The sequence below is a fragment of the Cladophialophora carrionii genome (genome assembly GCF_000365165.1).
Source record: "Cladophialophora carrionii CBS 160.54 unplaced genomic scaffold supercont1.8, whole genome shotgun sequence".
Classification (NCBI taxonomy): Eukaryota; Fungi; Ascomycota; class Eurotiomycetes; order Chaetothyriales; family Herpotrichiellaceae; genus Cladophialophora; species Cladophialophora carrionii.
Window position 1 is genome coordinate 761,155 of NW_008481833.1, and position 27,489 is coordinate 788,643.

At 54.1% G+C, this 27,489-nt stretch overlaps 8 protein-coding genes across 8 annotated transcripts; 3 read left to right on the forward strand and 5 right to left on the reverse strand.

The window, feature by feature from the left end:
* Window positions 1-295: 295 nt before the first annotated feature.
* On the forward strand, window positions 296-1,536 carry G647_08936 (uncharacterized protein; the record flags this gene model as incomplete). The annotated part of the gene is made up of 3 exons (XM_008733241.1): window positions 296-800; window positions 948-1,147; window positions 1,234-1,536. The coding sequence occupies 3 exons, from the start codon at window positions 296-298 to the stop codon at window positions 1,534-1,536; spliced, it is 1,008 nt and encodes a 335-aa protein (XP_008731463.1).
* Window positions 1,537-1,674: 138 nt separating this feature from the next.
* Window positions 1,675-3,400, reverse strand: G647_08937 (uncharacterized protein; the record flags this gene model as incomplete). The annotated part of the gene is made up of 2 exons (XM_008733242.1): window positions 1,675-2,436; window positions 3,362-3,400. 2 exons carry the CDS (start codon window positions 3,398-3,400, stop codon window positions 1,675-1,677), a joined length of 801 nt encoding a protein of 266 aa, XP_008731464.1.
* A 204-nt stretch (window positions 3,401-3,604) lies between these two features.
* Window positions 3,605-5,446, reverse strand: G647_08938 (uncharacterized protein; the record flags this gene model as incomplete). The annotated part of the gene is made up of 1 exon (XM_008733243.1): window positions 3,605-5,446. The coding sequence occupies one exon, from the start codon at window positions 5,444-5,446 to the stop codon at window positions 3,605-3,607; it is 1,842 nt and encodes a 613-aa protein (XP_008731465.1).
* A 423-nt stretch (window positions 5,447-5,869) lies between these two features.
* Window positions 5,870-7,776, forward strand: G647_08939 (uncharacterized protein; the record flags this gene model as incomplete). Its single annotated transcript, XM_008733244.1, has 4 exons — window positions 5,870-6,085; window positions 6,141-6,251; window positions 6,307-6,519; window positions 6,574-7,776. The coding sequence occupies 4 exons, from the start codon at window positions 5,870-5,872 to the stop codon at window positions 7,774-7,776; spliced, it is 1,743 nt and encodes a 580-aa protein (XP_008731466.1).
* A 487-nt stretch (window positions 7,777-8,263) lies between these two features.
* Window positions 8,264-11,093, forward strand: G647_08940 (uncharacterized protein; the record flags this gene model as incomplete). Its single annotated transcript, XM_008733245.1, has 4 exons — window positions 8,264-8,284; window positions 8,482-8,657; window positions 8,704-8,996; window positions 9,046-11,093. The coding sequence occupies 4 exons, from the start codon at window positions 8,264-8,266 to the stop codon at window positions 11,091-11,093; spliced, it is 2,538 nt and encodes an 845-aa protein (XP_008731467.1).
* Window positions 11,094-13,508: 2,415 nt separating this feature from the next.
* Window positions 13,509-15,484, reverse strand: G647_08941 (uncharacterized protein; the record flags this gene model as incomplete). The annotated part of the gene is made up of 3 exons (XM_008733246.1): window positions 13,509-15,236; window positions 15,309-15,398; window positions 15,452-15,484. 3 exons carry the CDS (start codon window positions 15,482-15,484, stop codon window positions 13,509-13,511), a joined length of 1,851 nt encoding a protein of 616 aa, XP_008731468.1.
* A 2,380-nt stretch (window positions 15,485-17,864) lies between these two features.
* Window positions 17,865-19,698, reverse strand: G647_08942 (uncharacterized protein; the record flags this gene model as incomplete). The annotated part of the gene is made up of 4 exons (XM_008733247.1): window positions 17,865-18,059; window positions 18,166-18,704; window positions 18,761-19,502; window positions 19,558-19,698. 4 exons carry the CDS (start codon window positions 19,696-19,698, stop codon window positions 17,865-17,867), a joined length of 1,617 nt encoding a protein of 538 aa, XP_008731469.1.
* A 4,582-nt stretch (window positions 19,699-24,280) lies between these two features.
* G647_08943 (uncharacterized protein) lies at window positions 24,281-25,574 on the reverse strand (the record flags this gene model as incomplete). The annotated part of the gene is made up of 2 exons (XM_008733248.1): window positions 24,281-25,303; window positions 25,365-25,574. 2 exons carry the CDS (start codon window positions 25,572-25,574, stop codon window positions 24,281-24,283), a joined length of 1,233 nt encoding a protein of 410 aa, XP_008731470.1.
* Window positions 25,575-27,489: the final 1,915 nt, after the last annotated feature.

The following is a 27,489-nucleotide window of genomic DNA, read 5'->3' on the forward strand; positions in this document are numbered from 1 at the left end:
AGGGTGTTGAGAACGGCCGTATGGAACAGGCATTGAAGCAAAAGCGAATATAACGGTTGTAACCTCAGCTTGAAGCCAGCATGGATCGTCACAGCACTCTCCCTACTTTGATCATCTCACATAACACATTAGAACCGAGCCTCGTTGTTCACTGACGTTGTGGCCTTCCCTCTTTCCTCGCTGACCGACCAGCTCTCATCCCATCTAGCATACTCCTGCCGAATCCATTTTCCCGTCATAATCTTCCTTGATCCAGCAGATCTGGTCCAAAAGCCGGGACACAACCGACAAAAAAATGCCCACCACCCTCGTCACCGGTTCCACAGGCTTTGTGGGAGCCAGCGTTGTCGATGAACTTCTCCGCCAAAGTCACTCCCTGATTCTGGCTGTCCGTTCCCCGTCTTCCGCCAAAGCGCTCATTGAGAATAACCCCTCCTGGCCAGCGTCTGCCCTCACAGTCTTCGCCGTCCCTGATTTCACCGATCCAGGAGCGTTTGACTCGGTCTTCCAAAAACATCCGGAGATCGAGTACATTGTGCACGTGGCAGCCCCGATGCTTGATAACCCTGCTCACACGGACTTTGTCGAGCATTTTGAAAAGCCCAGCGTGCTCGGAAATTTGGAACTGCTGAAGAGTGCGAAGGAATATGGCAAAAACGTCAAGGCGATCAGCGTTACGGGGAGTTTGAATGCGATCACGACGGGGAGTCAGGAGGATGTGAAGAGCAGAGTGTTTGGGAACAAGGAGTGGTTACCCCTAGGAAGGGAAGACGCCATCCAAGCCAATCACAACTATGCAAGTCCTTTCCTCATCCTTTCATTTTCTTCTATTCCTCTGTTTATGCGGCCAGAAGACGAAAAAAGCTTTGATCCTTCGGGCAGATACTGACCACTCTTGCCCGTCGTCTTACAGATCTCCTACTGCGTCGGGAAAAAGCTCGCTGAAGAGGCGATCTGGAGATTTGTCAAGGAGGAGCGACCTTCATTCACAGTCACCAATTTCATGCCACCCTTGATCTGGGGACCGATGCTGCAGCCGGTCAAGGATATTGGGAGGATCAACTTCAGCAACTCGCTGATTAAGGCGATCATGGACAGTAAGAGCTCGGAAACTGGCAAAGTGCCGAACTCTGCGTTCCCGGCATGGGTGAGTGAATCATGCCGCCTTTTTTAATCCGCAACGATGTTTCAGATGGAGCTCTGGAAATTGACCAGTTTTCTGTACCGTGCTAGATCGACGTCCGTGACCTCGCCAAACTCCAGATTCTGGCTCTCACCACGCCAGGAGCAGCAGATAAACGTTTCCTTGTCGGGCGAACCATGATCTTCAACCACGTTGCAGATGTACTTCGAAACGATGCGCAGCTGGGTCTGGCTGACAGGGTCGGTGAGGATAACGATGAGGCGAGCACTTTGACTTTGCCGAGGTTGGATATCAGCGAGGTGGAGGAGGTGTTCAAGTACAAGTGGACGCCATTGTCCGAGACGGCGCAGGATGCGGCTGCTTCTCTGCTGGAGATTGAGGAGAGACCTTGAGAAGACCCCTTAAGGCCATAGCGCTGTTCTGTCGTGGCCAGCTCGGGTTATTAGTTTTGGTAAACAGCAGCTCGATAGCTTTTCGGTTCGATTGCATCGCACAGGTCGTATATGGTCGGGGCCTCAACTTTAAGATCTTCATCTCATGACCGGAGGACGGGTCTCTTTGTTCCACACGACCCGGCTCTTGACCCATTCGACGGCTTCCTTGACCCCGGTGCCTTTCAGCGCACTGACCGGCAGCACTCGACTATCTCTCACCATGCCTCCCTTCTCCCCTTCAAACACTTTCTTGACGAACCCTTCCTTGATCCGCACAACCTCGAGACAATCTTCCCTGTCCTGTTTATTCGCCAGGACCAGGATCGGAATCCCCTGTGTGTCGTCGTTTTCCAGAACGCTTTCCAGCACAGCTCTACACTCATCCAAGCGTCCCTGCGCGGGTGCCGAGTTGAAGAAGCCCGGCGTCATGGGCGTCATGGGCGTCCACGGTGTCTCCGGCACCTCGTCATCCCCAACTTTCCCGACATAACTCTTCTTTCGCCCATGCCACATCGCCCCGGGCGTCTTGGGCGCCTCTTCAATCTCCCCATTCCCTAGATCCGTACTATCCACCACAAATACAACCGCGTGACAGCTCTTGAAATAACTCGTCCATAGTCTTCGCAGGCTCATCTGTCCGCCCACGTCCCAGATCTTCAAGTACATGTCGGGAAGGGAGATCGTGGCCACGTTTTGGCCCACAGTGGGGACCGTGTTGCCGGCTGTGGTGGAGGCGGGGGCTTCACCGACTGCGCCATTCGTAGGGTCGACGGTGGTGTTGAATAGGGCTTTGATTTGTGTCAGAAGCGTGGTTTTGCCGGCGTTGTCGAGGCCCAGGAGGAGGATGGAATATTCTGACTAGTTATCAGCCTTGCACAATCAAGTCGTGGCTTGACCGCGGACTTGCCTGGCTTGCTGGTGGCGTAGAGATACAAGGAACGGGCGAGGTGATACATTTCGCGAAATTGCAAGTGTGTAAGAGTGAACAACCAGATGTACCTCGGACGAAGAGATGGAATCAAGGAATGAAAGAATACTGCTGATGGCCTGACGGGAATCCTGCCACGTATATCATCGTTGCAACGGGCCCGGTTTCCACATTGAACCGTACTGGTATACAGCGAGAGCAAAGTGCAACAGGTAGCGTCCTGTAAGCTGCATCCACCTTGCCAGTCTTCAATCAGGACTGTTGTGTCTTTCGAAGGTCAGATCCCATCGCGATGATCATGGGCGCAACATCAGTCGGCAGCCGGAATATGATTCTTCCGGACGGTACTCGTATCTAAGGCACGTGGGCATCAGCCAATTCTCGCGCCCTGCTTTGACCTGACTAGGCCCTCCGGCTACTTCCTTCCTCTTACCTCGCCAATGCAGATAGCCCCGGGGATAGGACGCACGGTTCGACGTCTACAAAGTCCTGTACCGCGATGCGCCACTGCCTGCGGACTCGTAATGTCGATAGTATGCAAGCCAAGGTCGTACAGCAGTTCATGGCGTCCTTACTGGGATGAAGGACGAGAAGGCCTAGCGTTCAAGATCAATTGGAGAATGTTTGGACACGTAACGACCACTCCTAAGCACCACCTGTTCGCGGATTTAGTTCTTACGGCGTCGATCGAAGTGCTGATACGGAGGCTCCAGGGTCGTCTGATAGGGACGTTATCTGAAAGGGGGGATATGTCTCAACGTGAGCTTGAGGTAGGCCGAGAGCACAGATTTGAATCAATCGCCTTGATTTCAAGCGTCCACCACTCCAGGGCTGCTAGCGGAGCCTTGCTGTAACCTTGTCGGCATGCAAGGCAGCTTGGGTTCGTGGAAGCATACATCGGAAGTGCGCCTGGCTGAACGTTCGAGTCGTTTGCAGGACACCATTCTCGAATCGTTTTAGATCTGCCACGGCTGCAGCAGGTAATATAAGGAGTTGACACACGCCTTTGCTGGTGTAATTCCACTTAGTGCACACGCCATCCACGTTTTGTAAAATAGTAGTCGAGGATAATTTTGGGTCGCGATGTTTCCCCCACAGTCAGGCAAGCACAATGTCCAGCTTCATCTCTCTCAGTACGTCCTGCCATTTCACGTCCGTGTCATCCTCGACAATCGTCCGTCTCCGCCACACCTCTCTTGCTATATCTTTGCTCATTTCTAGGTTCATAAACCCATGCCTCCTCTTGCACATATACCAGCTCAGCATCTTCTGCTGAGTCCCCTCGTCGACACATTCGCACGCCACGATGAATGGCGGCCAGACCAACGTGCAGCCTATACTCTCGCCGCCTAAGGTTTCGATGTCTTCGAGGTGACCGACCGCGCTGGCGACAAGAGCTTGGATGGTAGGCGAGCCGGGAGGGAGATGGCGAATCGTGCGGTGGAAGTGGATCAGGGAGGCGTAGTAGAAGACGTAGGCGTGGTGAAGGGTCAGGCTGTGCGCCAGGGGCGTCAGGTCTTGGGACGAGAGATCGAGGGTCAAGGGGGACTGGGCGTAGAGTTGGCTTTCAAGCTTGTCGATCTCCTGTGCGGACGGTGATCTTGATGACGCCGTGGAGATGCGTTTGATGAGCGAGTTTGTCAGGACTATGTGTTTGAGTATGGGTCGCGTGAGGCCGAAGAAGCGGTCAAGCACGTAATGCCTTGTGTCGGCGAGGAAATCTTCGCTCTCCACATCGATCGTGGATGGGAGATTGATATTGCAGAGTGCCGCGATGGCAAGGTATCCCTGGTAGACCATTGACGAGGATTTGTCTCTGTTCCAGGCGCTGTCTTCGATGGTTGAGAGCCAGGATGCCCCACCTTGCAGATGGGTGCGCCATTCATTGGACCGACCGGTTATCATGTCCATGGCCGAGAACATGGTTATGGTGGCGAGGATCGAGGCTCTTTGGAGGTCGACTTCGTGGGTGCTTGGATGCTCTTCGAGACTTGCCAGGCTGTGTCTCAGGTGCATGATTGCCAGGTTGTAGTGTTTCATGGCAAGAGTGAGTGAGTTGGTCTCGTGGTTCAGCAATTGGCCTCGACTAAATGCCGCGGTGGCACAGAGGGCGTGGAACAGCGCGACCTGCCCATTGGACTGGTTCGACGGCAAGGAAAGCCCTGCAAGTGCCATGGGCGTGAAGACGCTTCGGAATGGATTGTCCGGTCGGTCGACCGGAACCAGGTGCCAGCAGACGAAGTTCGTCCAGTGATGGACCAGCGCGCGTTGCTCAGAGGGACGTGGGAGAAGATCAAAATGGCGTATTGAGAGTGGCATGACATCGCTGGGACGCCGATGTTGCAGCATGGAGTCGTAATCCTGTACTGGGGATGAGGGTGTCACGATAAATGGCGAGACTATTGTCTCAATCTCATCGTCTGCTCCGGAACCACCTCCCACACTCACATCAATCTCAAACGGGGAAGCCGAGACGGGTTCGAGACCATGATGGTTGATATCGTCGACGAAGCCTGCTGGATAAGCTGCACTAAGGGTTGCCTCATCAATATCTGGCTTCGGCCGAGAACCATGTACGGCGAAGACTGAGAACGGACCACGAGATAGGCAATTGCCCTCTGCGGAGAGCTGCTCTATCTCCTCGAGAGCCTCGTGTACGTCGACTTGTTTGAATGGCGACTCGTCATCATAGATTGCTGGATTGCCTATCGCGCGTCGGATGTTTTGCTCGCGTGCTGGATTGTCTGGATTCCAGACCAATCTGACGCCATAGCCCTGGCAGTCGAACCCGCCCCTCAAACACCTGGCGCAAGCAGGACGCGCTTCATCGCACTTGACATGGCGTGAACGACATGTCCAACAGCCGGAGAATGTCTTACTGTGCTTGATGGGAGGTCGGTTCCTGGTCGCTTTCCGCCCTGGCTGCTGACCCGGCTTCATCTGCAGGCAGGATGCATATTGTTGTTCACAATCGGTCGAGTCGCATAAGACGTTCACTTCGTTGCCTAGACACTTTCGTCCATCGCCAGAAGCTAGTTCAAGGGTCCGCTGCAGTCTACACTTTCTATTGCAGCACATACACAGCAAAAAGCTGGGATCGATGGGGCACGCGCCGAGGGTGTCACTCGTCGAATTACTCCGCATTATATGGATGGCCGGCCGGAAAAGCCTTTTTCCGCTCCCCCACCTTTGATCGACGTCATGGCGGCATCTCTCGCTGCTCAGCCATGCGCCGTGCTAAGCCTCACTGGCCTGTCTCAAAAGTGCAGTCACGCAACCAGACAATGAGATCCTTCGTCTCCGGAACACCCTGCCCTTCTCACTGACACTTGGTTGCCCTGATGCCTGGTCCGTGTTGGATCCATGTCGGTCCGCATTCAGTTTGATCAGCCCGAACAAAGTTGCTATACCAATCTCGACTTCGTCTCGGGCAACGTTATCCTTATCCTCCCGCAAGATGCGACCATCGCTGCGGTCACCGTCAAGCTCGAAGGCGAGAGCAAGACGCGACTCGCCGCCCCAAAGTTTCCTGACAATGAACGCTCAGATAAAAAGAGGAGTGAGCTAGAGGTACACAAGGTTGGTGAGGGAGCTGTCTCGAGACTGTCACCTCCGCTCATGCACAAGGCTGCAGCTTCTGTACAAGGTCGTTACCGTGTTTCCAGCACCTGAGCTTTTGGAGAATAGTAGCGGCTCGGCGTTCACGCTGCTGGCTGGCCAATATCTCTATCCTTTCAAATTCAAGGTGGGCCATGCCTACTCTCCCTGTTGCCAAAGGTGATGTTTAATGTGGCGGACAGTTCCCGTTCAATAATGATTGTCAGAAGAACCCCAGTACCTTTAAAGACCTGAAGCTCGGCCATGTGAATGTGCAGTTCGCGCCGGAGACGTTGAAGCATGTGAAGAAGACTCTGCCGCCGTCACTGAGCGGATTTCCAGGGGAGGCGGAAATAAGATACTATGTCAAGGCAACTATTGTCCGGCCAAAGTTCTTCCAGGAGAACATCAGAACAGTATGCCCTTGCTGGGCCGAGCTGTGGTGCAGGTACTGATTCTCGTTTTTCCAGATAGCCGATATCAAGTTCTTACCTATTGAGCCCCCGCGGCCGCCAACCCGTCACGAGGAGACCTTTGCACGGCGGAAAAGACAATTCCAAAGATACCCTGCCGAGCCACAGAAGAAAGCACTCTTCGGCAGGAAGTCATCGACACCATTATCCGCTGAGGACGAGCCGCCTGCTTTCCAAGTTGACGCACGCCTTCCGAGTCCCGCCATCATTACATGTAATGAGCCTCTGCCAATGCGGATCCTGGTAGAAAAGCTCAACGACAGTGCGGCAACTGCCTACCTCAAAATGCTCCAGATCGAGCTTATAGGATACACTCAAGTGCGAGCTCACGACTTAGACAGGACTGAAACATTGACTTGGGTTCTCATGTCCCAGGCCAACATGAACATGCCTCTTGGAAACCCGACAGACAAAGGCTGCAAGCAGTGGAAACTGCCGTCTCGGCTGTGGGATGACATCCCCATCCCAAACACCGTTTGCCCTTCCTTTGATACCTGCAACATCTCTCGGCGGTATGAGCTGGAAATTCGTGTCGGGCTCGCACATGGCATGGCCGGCGGCGTCCGACCAGAACTCATCGTCCTGCCGTTGCGCTTGCCGGTGTTGGTGTACTCTGGAATTGCTCCGCCGCCGAAGCTTCTGGAAGCAATGGCGAGCAGCCCGCGTCCCCAACCCCAACCTGCGCCGTCAGGTTTGTTTACACCGCAAAGGCCGTCGGCGGCGAACGGGTTACCTTCTCCATCCGACACACCCCTGGACACACCATTGGAGACACCATCGACACCAATCTCCGAAATAAATTCTTATCCGGCGCAAATTGGTTCTTACCACCCTGCGCAGGAGTCCGATATCCCCGATGTCGCCCCTCCGTCGTATGAGGACGCCATGGCTGAGGATATAGCACCTGTGGATGGTCCACGTCGAGATTATCAAGTCCCATCAGAGCCCGAAGTTCAACGGCCAGGCTTCAATCCTGATTCAAAAGGGAGTGGACTTGGTAGGAGAGTTAGCGAACGGCTGTTTCCGAGCAGTGCAACGTCGACCCCTACGAGGACAGTATCGATGGCGAGCAGCATGCAGGGCCTGACTATCGCTGAGGATGATAATCCAGGCTCTCCGAGCTCTCCAAGCTCTCCGCCAACAGAAAACCTGGGAAAGATGGCGAGCTGGAGGAGGAGCTTTAGTGGGAAGAAGGAATAGGGGGGAGTCCTGTGATCTAGGCACAAAACGTCAACCCAGGAAGTCAACAAGCGAGGAGTTGGACATAGGCCGCATTTGAACTTAGTACACTGAAAATCCCGCAATTCTGAAGGGTCATGGATGGAGCATCGGGTACCTTCGTACGTCTTGAACCCTGTCCTCGCATGAATCATATTTAGATGGGGCGAATGAGCCTGGACAACGCCTGGAAGTGGACTCGCCTTGTCGCGGGCCAAGATCCGTGTGCGCTCGAAACTGACTGACGTCACGCCGTGACGCGAAGATGAACAGCTATTGGAGCCTGTTCTCTTTGATGTCGATTAATGCTTCGTTCGTCCTTCCACCACTGCTATAACCAAAATTGTGCGCTGCCATTAAAGACAATATTCTCGAGCCCCTGGCTTGCCAATCCGTGGTCTCTACATCAGATGGTCGACTCTTCGACGATTCTTTGTCGCCGGTGTTAATGCAAGGTTGAACTGGTAACATGGACTTCATGAAGGACAAGGTAAGAATTGTTCGGGTTTGAACATTTCCGTTTGAGCTAGATCCTCCGCATTATCCCCCGAACTACAATACAAGTAGTTGTTCTATGCCCCCCAGTCGCTCAGTGGCTCTTTGATTTTACTACGTTCGCCCATGTTCTGGCTGCCGCAGTCAGTCAAACATAACCGGGGAAGTTCATGTGACTAACGCGCTTTCAAGAACACAGGTTCTGGCGGCCATCGCAACCCCCAGTCAAGCTCGTTCGTCGCCATCGCAGCAGCTCTAATCCCCTCAGCAATTACTGCTGCCATTTTCCTGGTTGCATTTTCATCTCTACGCTGGAGGTATCGAAACATTTACACGCCAAGGACCTATTTCCGGACAATCAATCGCAAGTCAGTATTCCACTTCCCCTGAGTATTCCCGGTTGACAGTCCACAGGGATCGGACCCCCTCGTCCAGCCACGCACTCGTGTCTTGGTACCATGACTTCCGCGTCCTCGATGACAAATTTGTTCTGCGCCATTCCTCGCTGGAGGCATATCTCTTTTTGAGGTTTCTTCGCATGGTTGTCCTGATCTGCGTGGTGGGCTGCTGCTTGACTTGGCCCATACTCTTCGCTGTGAATGCTACCGGAGGTGGCGGAGCTACACAACTCGACAGGATATCGTTGAGCAATGTCGCCGACAGGAAACGCCTCTACGCACACGCTATCGTAGCATGGTTGTTCTTTGGTGTGTAGAACACAGTCCCGCCCTCATTTACCTGCTGACTCGCCCCTAGGTTTCATCGTCCTGCTCATTACAAGAGAGCGGATATTCGTCATCGGGCTCCGTCAAGCATACCAGACAATTCCTTTGAATGCAAGCCGACTCTCCTCTCGAGTGGTGTTGTATCTCAGTGCTCCGACTGAAGCACTCAAAGAAGAGAACCTTCGTCAGTTCTTCGGAGAGCACGCCGTCAGGTCATGGGTCGTTTCCGATTACAGCCATGTGGAAAAGATCGTCGGCAAGAGAAACAGCAAAGTTGACCACCTGGAAGGCTTGGAGCTGCAGCTTTTGAAGAATGCGAACAAGACCAAAGAGAACGGTACAGCTAGCAGTCAGTCGGCAGATCACCGGCCGACACACAAAACCAAATACCTTGCTGGAGACGAGGTCGACAGTATTTCCCGGACCCGCCAGGAACTTAAGGACATTCTGACTGACCTGGACCGGGTTCGACAAGCCGACGCAAGCGGTCCTAATAGGCATACAGGGGCTATATTCGTCGAGTTCAAGGATCAACGCAGTGCGCATCAGGCTTTCCAGTTGGTGCAGCATCCATCTCCGCTTACCTTGCAGCCAAGGTACGTCGGGGTTCAACCCCGGGAGCTCAACTGGCAGAATCTCAACCTCGATCCAGCCCTTCGGATCACGTATTCGTACCTGGCCGTGGCACTTGCAGTAGCGATCATCGTCTTCTGGTCCATTCCAGTCGGACTCATCGGGACCATTTCCAATATCAATTACTTGACGGACAAAATCAAGTTCTTACGGTTCATCAACAACCTACCGGGTCCAGTTCTCGGGTTGCTCACAGGGCTGGTGCCACCTTTGCTTCTCAGCACTGTGGTGTCTTACGTGCCATATTTCCTCAAATACGTGGCCAATCTATCAGGTCAGCCGACGACGTTCGAAACCTCCAAATGGGCTCAGCAATGGTATTTTGCGTTTCAAGTGGTGCAGGTCTTCCTCATCACAACCTTTTCGTCAGGCGCGGCCGCGGTTGCTACCAAGATTGCGAACCAACCAACATCAGTACCGACTCTCCTTGCTAAAAATCTCCCGAAGGCTTCGAATTTCTACCTGACCTATTTTGTCATCCAAGGGCTGGGGACAGCATCGAAACAGCTCCTCAATTACAGCGATCTGTTCTCCTTTCTGTTCTTCTACAAAGTGCTGAGCAAGACGCCGAGACAGAAGTTCAACACATACACGCAGATGAAGGGAATCAGTTGGTTCAATGTGTATCCTAAATTCACCAACCTGGCCGTTATCGCAATAGCTTACTCGTGCGTCGCACCGCTTGTGCTGGGGTTCGCAGGCACTGGCGTGTTCCTCTTGTACCTGAGTTACCGCTACAACTTGCTGTATGTGGTTCAAGTCAAGACTGAAACACGAGGCGAGAGCTATTCCCGAAGTCTGCAGCATCTGATGACGGGTGTCTATCTCGCTGAGCTGTGTCTGATCGGTCTTTTTGGAGCTAAGAAGGCTCCTGGCCCTTCAGCTCTTACAACGGCCTTATTGGTCGCCACAGCGCTCCATCATTACACCGTGAACAAATATCTCAACCCTCTTGAGAACTATGTGCCACTCGACGCATTCTCGGACGAAGATGAGGAAAGACCGTTGCTTAGAGGTGATGAGGACGTTGACGGACCGCACAGGACACAGGTCGAACGCTCACGGATCCACAGACTGGGTTCGGGGAAAGTACCGGCCATTTTACTTGACCCACTAGCCACCTTTCTTGAGCCACGTATCTTTGCTTCTCAGGAAGCTCTTCGACCATGGCTGCAGGATCCCGAAGGTGAATCAGAAGAGACGATCACGTACACCGACGAGCAGATTGAAAATGCATATTTGAACCCGGCCATTACGTCAAAGACGCCGAAAATATGGCTACCCAGAGACAGAAAAGGGCTGTCCAAGACTGAGGTCGAAACCAATGAGAAAGAAGGCTTGCCCAGTACGGATGAAGGCGCTGAACTCGATTCCTCCAACAGCATTCAATGGAATTATGAGGATTTCAGCACAGTGCCTATTTTCAAAGAAGCGACTCGTTATTGAGCCGGATGGTTCTTGCAGGCCCTGCTGGTCATATGAAGGGCACGCAGCTGTCATTTCAGAACAGATGTACGATCACCTGGGAGATCCGGGAGCAGGAGAACGAGTCCGTTCTCTAGCCCAAACTTCGAAACATCTCCGCTGATGCGGAGTCCCATGACTCCTAGAGTTTGTCTTGTGGTGGCTACTGTACCTGGGTTGTTCAGTCCTGCCTAACAAGGCTTCTGGGAGCAATGCACTCACACGTGCGTAGCATGATCCCGCTGGAGATGTTGAGTATCTCCTCAGTCAGAATCCGTCCCTTCAGCCAATTGTCCCGAGCGACAGCATAGATGGCGGCCCGTCCTGGACAATGCAGTGGTTTCAAATGGGATTGGCGCATATCTAAGGTCTTTCGGTTCGAGCTGAAGAAGTCTTGGTCCTGATGCGGCCTTCCTGCGCCAAGCCCGGTTGCTCGTCGAAGCTGTCGACTTGTGGTTCGGCCATGCCAGATGCTCAGCCCTTCCGGAATGGAAGTGCAATTCCAATTGGTCCGGAGGACTCCAATGAGGGCCATCGGCTACAATATATCCTTTCCAGTTCAAATCGCATTACCGGTTTCATGCTGAGTGGTCACCCGGGTGTACTACCACCGTTTGAAGGCTGGCTGAGCCTTTTGTAACATTTGCCTTTCCCACGGCACCTTGAGAAACCCCCAGAACCCTTCGCCACCAACCCCGGGCAGTTATTTCCCAATAGGTTGGTTCGTGCCGACGTCGCCAGTCGATCCTACATCCGGTTGGATGTTTCTCCACTGCCGACTCAGTCTGGCTTTCACAGCCCTCTCTAGATTCACCGTGTATCTTCGTGCTGTGAGCTCGGTTGCTAAGTCTGCAGATGACCGGTTGGAAAGCAACAACTACTGCCAGTCGGTGAGGCCGTCAGTGCCAAGGAAGCATACTAGGAACCGTGTCAGAGGCGGTAATTATGTAGTGATCGAGGTATAAGTTTGGATGCTTTTCAGACCGTCTCCATGGCAGCAGCATTGTCATCGCCATCTTCCATCAGGTCGATACGGCCCTACCCCCCTCTCAATCACCCAGAGCGCTCAATAGGAATAGGCATATCGCTACGAACCATCTTGTTCCAAACAAACACCAGCACAAGTAAAGCACACCACCCACCGTTCCTTATAATGTCCACCACCGCCGCAACAAAGAGACCTTCCATCATCTCCCGCATCTCTTCACTGGCTGCCATGCGCCCGAGCGCTTCCTCTTTCCTGCCGACAACATCGTCAACCACCCCAAGAGTCTGCCGCGACTACACCCGCCACACCAAGGACGGGCAAAGGCCACAACCTCACCCCGACATACCCCTGCAGGAGTAGCTCGCCTTCAAGCATCAAATCCTCGACCCAGTCCGAGTCGGCGTCGACATCAACGTCAATGTCCGACATTTGCCAGTCGACGCCCGCGACTTCAAGCTCCACCCGCGCAAAGGACAGCAAGGGCCATGACTTTAACTGCAGGACATATGAGGACGCTATCACGCTTACGGGATTATTATCCATGGTTCTGAGCGTTTGTATGGACGGTATGGGTTACTGTACGTGTATGTCGTGTCCCCTGCGCCTAGCGGGTGGTAAGAGACTTGGCCAACATGAACGTGAGGTGTGCGTGGCGTCAGGGTAGACAGACGTTTTGATGTTAGGAAGGCAAATTCCGGAGTCCTTGGTCTCGCTGCGTGCAGATTGCTACATATGTGTTCAGACTCACCGGTTTCATTCTTGGTTCTTCACTTGATCCTTGGTCCTTGGTCCTTGATACCTAGTATTGGGTTCTAGCCCTCGCGTTGATATTACTTATATGATACGGTGCCAAAGTTTGGTGTAAGAGAAAGGGAGTCAACCTGGGTCGGGTCGGGTCTGGTCAGGTTCGGTAGCGTTTCGCCGCATCGAAGCGTAAAGTTACACAGTGTTTAAGTACTCGGCAACGAGTGGATATCACATCAGTACGTATTCGTAGCCAGCAACCTAATTTGCAACGATCAACTCTATTGCTCTATCACGATCATCATTTCCAGCGTCATCATACCGTATTGTTCATCATCGTGGACATCGTAGCTCATTCGGCACTCTATTTGCAATGAAGTCAGCGTTCCCCATCCCCGTGACACAAAAGATACGAAAGAGAGACCGCTTGCTCGACTTGTTCCTTCCTTGCTCGCTGCGTAACGACATTGGCGCCGTCCGCCAGCCGGTGGCCACGGCGTCAATCAAGTCCGAAACGCGACTTCCCTTCCCTTCCCTTCCTCTGCAATTGACATCCCTCACGCCGAGGGTGACCGTCAGTGCCAGTGCCAGTGCCAACGCGCCTAACGCTCACAAACTCACAGAACGCCCGCCGGCTCAACCGCCCGGAACTAATCCCCCTCCATTCAAGGAGTCTTGCCGTTAGCCTGTAGCAACGGCTGTCCCTCCTCGTCCATGACGACCTTGACATCACGGTCGGTAGTGGTGGCGGCGCCGTCAACGCGCTGCTTTCCACCGCCGTTGGCGCGGAGCCACTCCTGCACCACGCCGCGGTAGTCGGGCGCCATGTAGGGGCTGAACACCTCGGCAAAGATGTTGGCCTTGCGCCAGTACGGCAGGCCGAGGTCCTGCAGCAGGGAGTCCATGTAGGGGACCTGATCGAAGACCAAGTCCGGGAAAAAGCGGCCGTGGCCGTACGGCGCGCGGTGCCGGGCGTACTGGGCCAGCAGGGCCGTTTCGTCAAAGACGGTGGCCGGGTCGGGACGCAGGGTGAGGGCGTCGTTCAGGTACGCGTAGGCCCACAGGCATTGGAGTTCCATGCGCGGCGTGTTGGCCAGGTTGCTGAACATGGAGACGAAGGCGAGGGAATGGTCGCCCGCCTGCGTGAGCCCGGGGGGTGCGATCGCCCGGTACAGGCGGAAGGGCGTGTAGTTGGCTTCCTTGTCCATGCCCGGGTTGAAGGGCTGGATGTCGCTCGAGGTCGGGCTTTTAAATGGCCCGGCGAGGAGGCGCGGGAAGGACGCGCCGATGGTAGCGTCGGCTTTGGCGTTGAGCGCGTCCCAGAATTGGTGCTGCGACGTCGTGTAGGTGCTGGACGGGACGCCGAGGGCCGAGTGGCTTGTCTCGGGGAGGAACTTGACCGTGGGCTTGGCGGAGAAGCCGGTGGCCGTGACGATGGCGTCGGCCTTGATGGCCACACCGGACTGGAAGGTGATGGTGTGGTCGGACAGCTGGGCAATGTCTTCACGGTGCACGCGCACTTGGCCGGTCTTGACCATGTCGTAGATGTCCTTCTCGTAACTGTAGATGCCCGAGGCCGTGCCGTACCAGAAGGGACTCTGCTCCGGTTCCAGCACCTTGGTCCGCTCGTCTTTGCGCATGCCGCAGTCCTCGAGCGTGGCCTTGTGCAGGTTGATCCAGAATTTCTGCGCAATCGTCTTGCCGATGCGGGTGAAGTGGAGGAAGTGACGGATCCAGCCGAAGCCGTCGTTCCACAGGTTCGGGCTGAAGAACGACACGATCCGTCGGGCGGGCAGCTTCTCGCGCACGGCCTGCAGCGGGCCCATCGTGCGTGCTGGAAAGACCCATTCCGGCCCTTTGCCTGATTTGCGGATGATCCATTCCACCTTCTTGCCTGCCTTGCCTGCCAGGTGGACTGTGTCGTAGGCGGATTTCCCCCCTCCGAGCACGGCGACGGTTTCAACTTTCGCGTTGTCGGTGAGCGCGGTGCCTTGCATGCCCAGCTCGGCAGAGTGCATGATCGGACCGCCGAACTCTTCGGAGCCACTCAGCTGGGGCTGGTTTGGGGCATTGGTGACGCCGGTCGCGACGATCAGCTTGCGCGTGTGAATTTCTGTGCCAGCGCGGAGTTTGACGTTCCAGCCTCTGAGGTCTTTGAGCTTGGAAATTTCGGCGACATGCGATTCGAAGTCGACCAGGCTCAAAAGACCGAATTGTTCGGCGTAGGCTCGGATATACTGGTGCATCGCTTCGCCGGAGACATGTTGACCTGCCGGGACGCCAAAGCCATCGTGCATGGGAAAGTCGGAGAAGTCGATGCCGCCTCGAATATTGTTCGTTTTCAGGCCCGGGTAGATCTTCTCTTTCGACCAGACGCCGCCAACGGTTTTATTCTTGGTGGGCCCAGCATGTCAGTATCGTTGTCATTTGACGGGCGGCTCGTTTCGCTGGCCACAAGGACCTACCGAGTCGAGGATTTTGACCCGCGCATCAGGTTCACACTCGCGTATCGTCTTTGCAGCACATAGCCCCGATGGCCCTTGAAAGCGGTAAGCCTATTGTGCACGCACGGGTCCGACATGGATTTCATTGTCATACCAGCACCGACTATCAGGTAGTCATACATCTCCCCAGCCGACATGTCCAACACCGGTGCCGAAATGTCGTTGCGCTCTTGGTTGTTGAAAAGCTCAGCACAGGTGCAAGAGAGCGACCAAGTCTTCCACGGCCATCTTGTAGGCAGAAGCTGTATGCAGTAGTCGGGCTACCAAAGTGATGGATTGTCACTTAGGTCTGGCAGTGAGCAGTGGCGTCGGCATCGTTCCAATCAGGTCCAGCCGCCAACAGGTGACTTGTTCATCTTCGCGCAGTGCTGGGAATCCTGTGAAGTCCCGGCGCGTGTCGGATTGGCCGGAGTAAGCCGCAGATCGGTAAGCTGATGTTGAAGCGCAGTCAAAAGGCAGTCGATTGTTGGCCGGTCGTCTGTGGCCTTCCAAGAGCGCCCGGCTCTCACGGTCCATGTCTTCAGGTCGCGTGCATTGATTTGGTGGGGTTTCGCCTATCGAAGCCACATGGTTGGATACCCAGACATCTGCAACCACGTTGCCTCGAAACCACGTTGACTGGAGGTTCATGTATCGGCACCGAGTTCGACACGACCGCCAGGTCTGGCCTGATCGGCCGATTGTATCCGAAGGATCGGCGGCGTCACATTGTCTGGAATGCCCAGTCAGAGACCGACAAGGTGGCGTGGCAAGGGAGCCAGGGCTTACATTATGCTTACCGGGTACTCTCTCGTGTCGACCTCAGCCGCAGATGGTCTCCATCTCGTCTCACCACTCGCGGCTTTCCAGCTCCTGCTCTAGTGGCGTTGAGCGACTGCCGTATTCGGTGTTCAGGACGTTGAATTCCGAGGCTTACTTAAGAGCCCGATGCCCTCCTGCAAAGAGGGTTCGAAGGTTTGAAGGTTTGTAGGTGTGGGGAGTTGTCCTGTGTGAACACGGCTGTTGTGAGCCTGTGAAAGAGGCGGCGCACATGAAGGACAAACATCCGACACATGGTTCAGGACCAGTTCTCCCCTGTGTATGCAGTACGCAGTACGCAGTACAGGCTGCCTGCGCCGTGCAAACATGACAAACGTGCCGGGCACGCGATAGATGGGCAGACGGACGGCGTGGGCTTCCGGGCTGCGGGCTGCGGGCTGCGGGCTGCGGGCTGCGGGCTGGTCGCTTGTTAGGCGAAGCCCCAAAGCGACTTCGACAGTCCTGTATTGACTCCCTAAGCAATTAATTACTGCCCCCACCAGATTCCGCAAGACCGGTCGCGAGCATGTCAGCCACCATCCTCCAACATGATTGCACAGAGCTATCTCGGCAACAGCGCGCTCACATCTGCCAGGCATAGTCACGTCGAGGCATAGTCACGTCGAGGCATAGTCACGCCCCAAGATGCAAGCTTCCGTTCTCGACGACGTTGTGATCATCTGGTACTGTATGTGAGTCGAGGCCGCCGGACTTTTGAGCGCGAATGCCGTCCACCAGACGCTGACATTTAATGCATTCCCGGCTTGCTCGATTCACCCCTTCTGTCAGGCAACTTGACCTTTACCGGAGAATGTCGGTTGTGCCCGTCTCGACCCCGGATACAGCATACCGCATACAGCATACAGCACACGCTCAAGGCTTCAGAATGACGAGAGCGACGCGGCGCTGAAAATGAATATCCAATACATACATACATCTCCAGCTTGTCGAAACGTAATACACCAGAACTGCAGACCAAGAGGGAAGCCCCTCAGCGACCACTTTCGCAAGAGCGGCACTACATATCGGAGTCGACCCAATCCCGCGCTGGGGCCAAGTCAAGCAAATTGTCGACTTGGGGTTTTTCCGAGATAGAGATAGTATCCCGGAGCGTGTCAGTTTGCGACAACATCTCTGCGCGACATCATCACGTGGGAAGAACGAGGATGGGAACGAACACGTATCAGAGTCTTTACATTACGAAACTGAGCAAGCACACGGGGACACCGCACTGTTGAGTCCTACAGTCTACAGAGGACTGAATGCCGAATACCGACCCCGATGCCCCTGCCACTGCTATGGCTACTTACCACGACCACTGCTTTTCCGGGAGAGCAGTGATCTACCTTCCCCCTTCCTTTCCACTGTTCATAAGAGTCTAACTAGAGTCTAGAGTCGTCAGGTTTCCCCCTTTGCACACCCAACTCAGTCAGAGGATACTCAGTTCGTCAATAGTCCATTCCTCTCACACAGGGATGTTTGAACAAAGTACTCCGTACATATCACGCACTGTTCGGATCTGTAACGGTGCGCTGTGCGCCATGACCACTGAAAGAACCTTATACACGAAACGGTGCATTACAGGACAGTGCAGTACTCCGTACTCGGTACATGAATGCTTTGTACTCGTAAGTTATGACAATCAATCACTGTGGATCATTCTCGTCCGCAGACGAACCACGAATTCATCCATCCATTACGACTAGCGGTACCACCACTTTACCCGATCGCCACGGCAGTCTCGACAGCGGCTTTCTCATTGCCAAGAATGACTTCCCTGTGAGTGACGTTGCCGTGTTCATGCTCCTTCTCACTGCCTTCACTTCCATCCTCCTTTGCAGCCATGGCCACGGCGGCGACCGATCCCACGCATCTGTACGTCCGGAATTTGCGAGCAGGGAGGCGGGCTTCGAACTGTGAGGGGGAAAGAAGTCAGCAAATGGAACGATACACGGAATCTTCTTTGGTGTTGTGTTTTTCCTCTTCTGGATATTCTTGCAAACACTGACTTGTCACTCACCATTTCGTCAATCTCCTCGAACGTCCGGTTCTGCACCTCAGGTAGGTAGAGCCACGTCCACAGTGCGCCGAGAAGACACGACGGGAACCAGATGTACCCGTACTTGGGGCCCCAGTTGAGCGAGTCGGGGTTAATGAAATAGGGGGCTGTGAAGGTCGCGAGCCAGGCACCCAAGAAGCCGATCGAGGCTGCCAAGCCGAACGTGTAGGATCGAAGGCGCTGGGAGGGGAATTCACCACCGCAAAGCCATGCGTATGTCGCGACCATGCCGTTGTAGCCGACGATGTAGACAACCGAGACGCCGACGATGACTTTTCCGGTCGACGTGCTGGCGCCTTGCTTGTCATAGACGATTGCGACGATCAGCTGCGTGATACCGCAGAGACACATGCCGACCGTGAGGAAGACGCGTCGGCGACCCCATCTGGTGATGACGGCGCTGTTGATCAGGATGGCGACGACGCCCACGGCAACGAGAATGCAGGAGTTTTCGAACGCCGAGCCGACTTTGGCCATCTCGAAGAAATACGTGCCGTATGCTGTGCACATATATCAGTTGGGGATCCATGCATGAGGGACCTCTTTGGGTACTCACAGATCATGTACATGGCACCAGAGGCGGCTTGGAGAGACACGGCACCAACGGCGAGGAGCGTTCGTCGCCTGTCTACCGGGTTTCTGATCATGTCGAGAACTGCTGCACTCTTGGCCAAAGCATGCTCGGCTTCGATGGCCTCGGTGATCTGGGTGACCTCATCGTCGACAGTGTCGGGATAAGGTCTAAGCCAGTTGAGCGCTTTGCGGGCCCTTTCGGTCTTGCCCTGAAGAAGATACCACCGAGGGCTCTCGGGAATGAATAGCAATCCGATAGATAGGAAGACTGGAACGATGTAGATGATTGCCAGGGAAACAATGTATTGGTTTTTCCCGTCGAGCTTGACCGTGAAGTTGTCGATGACCGTCCCGACCAAAGTACCGATTGACGTCCAGGACTGGAACAAGCCAATGACCAAACCTCGGTATTTCGCGGGGGCACATTCTTGAAGGTAGAGCTGGGAGAATGTCATGAGCATGCCGTTCGCAATACCGATCAGGAAACGGGCGAAATAAAGTGCTCCAATGCTCGTCGTGACCATCATGACAATGTTGGCGACAACGCAGAGCAGAGCGGCAATCCAGATCGACATTTTGCGGCCGAGGAATTTCGCAATTGGACCGGCGGTCGAGGAGCTAATGAAAGCTCCGAGGATCATCAGCGATGAGATGAGCTGCTGTCGTGTGTGATCGATGTTGTAACCAATCGGCGAGACAGACGTGGGAACCTTGTGGCCAAAGACCTAGGAATTGTCAGAACTCGTCGTCGTGTTGACCTCCAGCACCGTGCAACCATACCTCCAAGAAGCCAGGCATGGCCTGGAGACCACCAATAATGCCAAAGTCGACACCATACTGGAATGGACACATGCTGACCAGAGTACATGCTACCATGCACTTCCAGTGGGCTTTCAGCGTGTCAGGCCGTGAGGTCGCCATGATGGACGGTTTCGTGATTGCTGACAGGTCCAAGGCAGAGGCTCAGGTGAGGTCGAAGGTGATATCGAACTGCCCGAGACGGACGATTGATATATCACACCGTTGGTCCCAGCAGCCGACATGTTCAAAGCTGGTTGGGATGAAATGACCGGCGGCGACCAGTACGATTCTGGCATCGGCATGAGGAGAGAGCAAATAGCCCCACGACAGAGGCAAAATGAGAGCGCATCGCGTGTCTGTGATTGGCAGGAACTCTGTCGCAAAGCACCTAGACTGTTGGCATGACTAGGAATGTCCGGGGTAATGCTGGAGCGAGCTAAGCCAAACGTCGACAATGACCCACCGGCTGATAATGGGCAGTCGATGTTGACCAGGCTTGGCCCAGCCTCCGAGACTTGCGCTTCAACCAGCCTCGCTCGGACAAGATGGGCGGGCAAGAGCGTTGATCCATTGCCTCATCAGAGACAGACTGGTGATCTCCATCTTCGTTGTTGATGCAGATGTCAAGCTTTTAGCCGTGGGCAACGGCTGGGTGATTCCCGCCGTCTCCTCACACGACCTAATGTGAAGTGACAGAACAATGGCATAGTTTTGAGTGTCTGGAGTATTCTACAAGGTCCCTTAGGAAAGTCGTAAGCACTCGCTGTGATTGAGTTTCGCCTGCGTGATCGAGGAACCTCGCATTGGAAGCGCCGGTAGGAACGCACTTCCGAAAAGCTTGTCCTCGTACGTGAAGACGAGCTCTGTGGCCAAACTTCGCGTGTATTCCTTCTGAAAGCAGCAGTTTCGAGCTGCTCCAGGATCTCCACGATTTGATCGTATGATCTGCAGATCTCGAGATTGATCCTTTCGACATGCCCATCGCTGCTGGCAGTCTTCTCCGCAATGCTGGAGCCCCTGTGCCCAGTTGTTGGGGAGTCGGCCATTTGTTTGTAGCCGACGTGCGGGGGCAGGACGGCTTCGGCTCTGGCGCCTTTCCCAAACAACCAGTTGGATGAGCTGCGAAGCTGCAAATTCATTTTCCTAAAACGGCGACTCCGACTGTAGTGCAAGCCACAAGCATGTCCGAAAGGAGATGCACGTGTTGTCCCCGGAATCCCGGTGTTGAGCTAGGCAAGCCGAGAACGTCGTGGAGGTGTCGCGTAAACTGTTTCCCCATACGCCTACAGAAAGGCTCAATGTCGGTATGTCTCAAGTGCCTGGTACTTTCCCCAGCCTTTCGGGGACCAGGCACCCACTAGGGCCGGATAAGTTTCGATCACGGCAAGGTGTACGGAGTACAGCATCCAGCATTTGCCATAGCTATATTGGTTCAAACCGGATTATAGGGTATCATCTGACTGGATAGTCACAGAATCCACACCAAGTTGGAGATCTTGTCGACCATGTTCAACAGTCATCGCCACGGAAGCGGTTGTCTTCCTGCGTTGACTTATACCTCTCACAAGCGTACAGTCTTTCTGAATACCGAGTGCCCTACAGAATTGACCGGAATTACAGGACGGCTGGCTGCCATGGTCCGGCTCAGAACTGTCGTAAATCTCGGAAGAAAATATCAAATCGTCGCGCCTCCGTCTGATGCATTGATGCAAGCTAGGGCCCAGCAAGTGTGGGGAGTAGGTAATGGAAATCGGAAGACTCTGGGACGGAATGTATGGATCCCAGCACGAACGTTGGGTGTAGGTTGCGGCTTCTCACTTTAGCTCGCAGACAGGTGAGGCGGCTCTAGAAGGTCCTGACCCCTTGCCGATGTGCCATGAGGGCATTCCCCATTTGCGGCCAAGTGCGATTGACATTTCCCAGAACTGGAGCACGACTCGGCTGCCTGGGCTTGGGCGATCCCTCTTGGTCGAGTAGGGTCGTCAGCGATCCGTGTACCGTCCCGGCCTTCGAGGGTCTCTTGGTGCGGATCTGAAATCTAGACTCGTCGGTGCACAGTCTGGTCAACCAGGCTCTTCGACACTGCTTTGGTGGACCAATGCAGGTCTAGGCTTCAGTTTATCATCAATGCTCTTTGGACCTGACTTATTATTCTGCACCGAAAGCCCAGACTGTGGCATGCGCCATGCCTCACGGCACCGGGCGGTCCCCCAAAGACTTGGATCTTCGGCGGTCAAGCAGAGATGTCGCCGTTGATGTCGAGAATTGAGAGGAAGTCACTGGCTTCAGGGTTTGGGGCGGATGCCTCTTGTCAGAGCTGATACCTCACCAGCAGAGCAGGCTCAGGCTGATACTTCGCCGTGCACATCTTACCAACTATCAGCTTGCCAATATAGATGACCTTGCAATTGGGACAGCCGGTTCGACGACGCTAGACCGTGGTAGGGAGAATCATCGCTCAGTAAAAGGGAGGGTCACTTGCCCGGAACAGAAACTGAACTCGTCTTGGGCACCTAAATTGTGCACTTATCAGACCTGCTGGTGGCGCAGTGCCTTAGGTACTGCTATCAAAGTGCGGTGGGCTTGGCCATTGAACGAGGTCGAGAATCCGGTGTCTGTTACTGTCGTGACCTTGAGCCCGTCAAGGCATTGTCATGTAGAGGAGCAGCTGGCAACCCCGCAACGCGACTGAGCACCGACGACTCCCGCGCGCCAAGACTGTGCTCGGCACCATCCCGAATGCAGACTAGCGGGAATCTCTCAGGGACTGAGCTTCATGCCTTCTCAATCAACACTTAATTAGTTTACACTACGGAGTACTCGCTCCGGCAAACCGAAGAGTGCGTTCGAGCCCGCAGCTTGCTTGCAGTAGAGAAACCTGTCTATTGGCAAAGTCCTTTCTGGTTCCTCCACGGACTACACTGATCAACGCCGGTATTCTCCACAGTCACCCTGTCCTCCCGCATCGCGACAACCTTCGAGCAACCTTGCAAGGACAACAGACGAGATCTCTTTCAGAGCTGCGGAGTACAATTGAATTTCTATCACACAATCCTCACTCACTGGCAACATCCTTCAATTTATGATCGTGAATAGGTGATTTGGTTCTCTCTTGGTCCGCGACCAGACTCGGGCTGGGGCATGTTCGAGTGTGGACAGTGCTGCCGGAGCTCTCAAAAGTCCCTCCTGAACAACTAACCCCGCAGATACTTCATCAAGAGGCCCAAACGCACGTGGACCCTATAGGAAGACGTAAGGCTGCGGTTTCTGTGGCGGATACTTCACGAAAAGGACAGCAGCAGTGAGCTCTGAGACCGTAGCGGCCAACACCGCTTTTCCAACCTGCATTCCGCACCACCGTCGGCAAGCCCTTGAAGGTCACGAGGAGCCTTTGTTCCGGAACAGCACAAGAATGATCAAGTTGGGTGGCATAAATCCACCGAGCGATCTCATGGATAGCACGACGTAAATAACAGTGAGATCCGCGGCAATAGTACATAGTCAATGATCTTCAACGGTCCAGCCAACAGCGGGAACATGTTGTTTGCTGTGGACCGACGTAGCATGATCTCAAATTCAGATTCTTTCTTGGGAGACCGCGAGCGCTGCTGAGCATACACTTGCTGACTGCGTGGACGGAGACGTACGATACGTCAATGAAGGAGTATGTGAGTCTATTGTGCTTGTAAGTCTTTGCAGGAATAACACCGCAATGCCGGCTAATCATGGCAAAGACGCCATGCAAAGGGTCGCCGCACCCACGCGATCGACGCTTTGCCCGTTGAAACCACTGCGCCGCCCCAGATGCGGTCCTGCAGTAGCGGAAAGCTTACGAGGTAACTACTGCGGACTGTGCGTAAATGACCCTACACGCATCAGGCGTGAGCGACCGAGTACACGTGCCCGAAGGCGGCGAACACGCAACGGCTGACCACGGGGCTGGAGTGGGCCGTCGTCGGCCCCCGCGATAACACTGGGTCCCAATGCCATGAGAATCTTTCGGCCGTGGAGTCTCGATTTTGAGCGAGCGAAGCTCATCCCGCGACTCGGCCAGATGAAGGTTCCAAGAGACACTGAAAGTCTGTTACGAACTCACTTCCGCGCAAGCGAGGGCGGCCGTTTATCTGACCTCGTCTCATTCGTTTCGAGCTCCGGGGTTGAGAATGCACAGTTGAACACCCCGTGGTTACGCACAAAGTACAGACTGTGTCGCACCATCGCCGGGGAAAGCTGTGCACCGACTGTAGCGTTACAAAGTACGCATACCAATTCGGGCCAAGGTTGCAGTTCAGGATGCAGGTCCACCAGGCTGTATCTGTACTCGTCATCTCGAGCATTCCGGGGATCCCCTGGCAAGTCGTTATGATCGGCGGGTTGGCTCTCAGCCACTGTTTCAGGTACCAACCCTTTGTCGACGAACCTTCAGCGTCGTGACCGCCGTATGTAGTTGATCGACGATTTTAAGCTAGCCTGTAGATGAAATGATAGATATTGATAATAACGTATGCACATAGATATTAGACAGTGTTTGTAGTATGTACAATCGAGGCGCTGCCCCGGTTCGCTCATTCACTGTTGTCTCTGGGCGCGTTCAGACGTATCGTGGCCGTTCAACTCATCTCCTCGTTCTCCCAGCTATAATTCTTACAAAGAACTGCTCGTGGTCAAGCCAGGCATCGTGCAGTAAGTCTCATCCATGTCATTAGAACTCTGAGACACGGACAGTTGTGGTCTTCGTGATGGCGCCGTGGACAGGTCTTGCAGTCCACTGACTGTCGGTGCTGACGGCGTGGAACTCGTCTTCTAACATGATCTTGTCACTGTTGTCATCACCCGCAGTCACCGTGCTGGTAAAGCCTCCCAGTTTTGTGCCGGCTCCGCGACGCAGGTCCCCTAGCTCCGTCGACTGCCGTGAGCCAAATTGATAGTACTGACTTGCTGGTTTGCGGGCAGAACGCTTATCGGTCTTGCTTTTGCCGTACGCGAGCCCGTCAGGATCGTAATACTGGCCGGGGTTGCGGCTGTTGTTCGAAGTGAATCTTGCCGTTGCGCCTAGGATCTTCGCAAAAAGCGGTCGTAGTGTAGGCAACGACGCTGCAAGAATTCCAATGTTGAACTCAATATTGTTCCACATGAAGAACGAATCATGGTATGTCCAGTCCGGATCTTCGAGCGCATGTGCCTGCTTGACTGTTTTGATGATACTCGAGATGCATGCGAAGATTCCCAAGCTCAGAACGAAACACAAGGTGAGCTTCGTACGCAGATTTGCCTGGAGCTGCCACACGACCGGGATCGGCAGGAGCGCGAACAGCACATCGGTCGCAATGTTGACGCTGCTGTTGAAGATGCCAATGTTGGTAAATGTAGTGTTACTGAAGCACTTCGCCTGGCCAGTCGCGCGTAGTGCGAGGTTCCAATTGGCGTCGACCTTTGTGCCGCAGTTGAAAATCAACGTTCCCGCACAGGAGATGGTAAAGGCGACAAGGAAGACGATGCAACCCATCAGGAAATGTTGGTAGATTCTGCCCTGCACGAATCTGCGCAGGAAGAATGCGATTGAGATCTTGACCAGACTGATTCCAATCATGATGATGATCGAGTGGAAAAACCGCCAGTGTAAAAAGAGGCCAAAATCGTCTGGGCTAACGAGCGCTGGATGTCTCCCCAAGGCGCCGGCTTTGCTTTCTCCCACAAAGCAGGTAATGACGCCAATTTCGCAGATCTGGATGATTTCAGTGATTGTTAGTCTGAATCGCGCCAGAATTGTAGGTTCAGGAACTCACCGCAGCAGCGAGCATGATGTAGTCGTCCGCCCCCAGGCTCTTCAGCATAAATATCCTCACGTAAAGCCTGAGTAAAACTGTGAGGACTGCTGCGCCGCAAAAGGCGCCATGTATGGCCAAGAGAGCGCCTGAGTTATTTGAATTTTGGTACTGCACTGGTGCAGCAGTAGTTTGCCGTTCAAGAAGCTGAAGGAGTTCCGGGATGACCATGGTATTGATGGGAAGCGCAATCACTTCACATGATCCGGAAGTGCTGGTGACAGGCGAGCTGTAACGCTCCGACCGTGTTCGCTGCGAAATATTGGCGAAGGAGTCTTCGACAGTGTCGGCTGTCTCGAATTGTTGTTATGACCGGGCCCTAACTACCTGTTATGAACTTCCTTGATATGAGTCTCCATCCCCTCTTGCACAAGTTTCAACAAATGCTGAGCTCCTAGCAGACAAGGAGCGGATACGGATCCTTAGCGTCCATTATCCTTACTCCAAGCCCGCTGGTAGATCCCACAAGCGGCTTTGGGTAAGGTCATGTCGCAGATTTTGCTGGTGGTACGGATTTCGCGCCTCGTCTGCCATTTAGTTGAGCGCTAATTCTTAACTGCTTACCTACGTGGACAACCTGGCCTCGGCGCTGCTAGCCATAACAAACCCCGGTGTTGAGTAGCGCCTGCAGAGTAACTACCAATGCTTCGACCCTCAAAGCCGAGGCTGTTTCAATGAGATTAATACCGATTGCAGGACTTCCAACATGGCTAAAGTGTTCGACGGTTTCCTCCGGGAGAGACTGCGTTAGACTGTACACAGTACAAGAAGGCTTTTGGCAGGACCAGCACGATGGGGGCGCCGAAATTGGAAGTGCTTTTCGGTGAACAACCTGCATTGGGACATGTCGTTACCACCAGGATTTGCACTTTTAGCCGGTGCTGGGGTAAGGGACCCGCAGTCTTGCTCCTAGACAAGGATCATGCCGGAATCTATTGTGGAAAACCAGGCTGGAGGTGCTGTAACCCAGTAAGTACAGGAACTGAGAGCACCGGGGTACCTGTAGACTTGTACTCCTAGCTTCACAAACCCTGACTCGCAAACGAAGGAAATGCAGGGAAGCCAAGGATGCCCCAGCCCTCGATGCACGACGCCGAGAGCTGGCCCCTGAGACGACTCGCACATGCAGCCGCTTGATGCTCATACCATGGTTGGATTTCAGAGCTTATCGCAGAGGCGTCCGCGCTATTCGGATATGATGAAGAAACTGGCTTTGGTCGTCGTTATTAGGAATGGATGCCGCAGCAGGCACAGTCGGGCAGAGTGACAGGCAAAGGACGGACTAACGAGCAAAGGAATCGACAAAAATTGAGTTGTGTACTCCGTACGTAAGGTGATGGGGACTGGGGTCAAAATTAGGCTTTGGCGCCAACGCCTCTAAGCTTCCCTAGCCCTTTTCCAGGCTAGCCTAAATTTAATCCCCTCAGCCTAAGCAGCCATCGTGTGGAGTGCTGCGCCGGTTCCCCGATCACGTCAAGCATCCTGCTCTTTCTCACCACCGCAACCAGCACGAACAACTGCCCTTCCTGGTGTCGCTCTCTAACCTGAGCTGATCATTGCGCAGAGCTTCATCCACATTAGAGGTCGTCAACTCAGCCTCCCCGCCTCCTTCCAGTCACATCTAGCGTGGATGCACTATTGAAACCCCCAGATCCTGGGCTTCGAGGGCTTTCGAACATAGACCGACCCTTGTCGCATTGTGGGTGCGTACCGTTACATGAAAGCTTGTCACCTCACCAATTCTATTGAGTACGGAGAACAGATATGCCGAAATCAGCCGATCCGATACGCTCTCAGAACCGAAATGATCGGCATGCGGTTCGAAAATGAGAAGACTCCATCACACTGCATGGTTTCACCGCAGTCTCTGTACACGACCAATCTCATCACGACTGTCGAGCTAAGCTCCCCTTGAGTGGACGGTTATTTAACCAGCTAACTGACTGGACTCATCGGCGAATCTCGGTAGGTGCTCGCTTGGGCTACTGACGAACATTGCGGCAGTCGCTAGATGTCTGCGATGCCTCCTACACGCGTCTCTCGAGGGACTATCGATTCCCTAATGCTCTGTCAAATCCACCTCGCT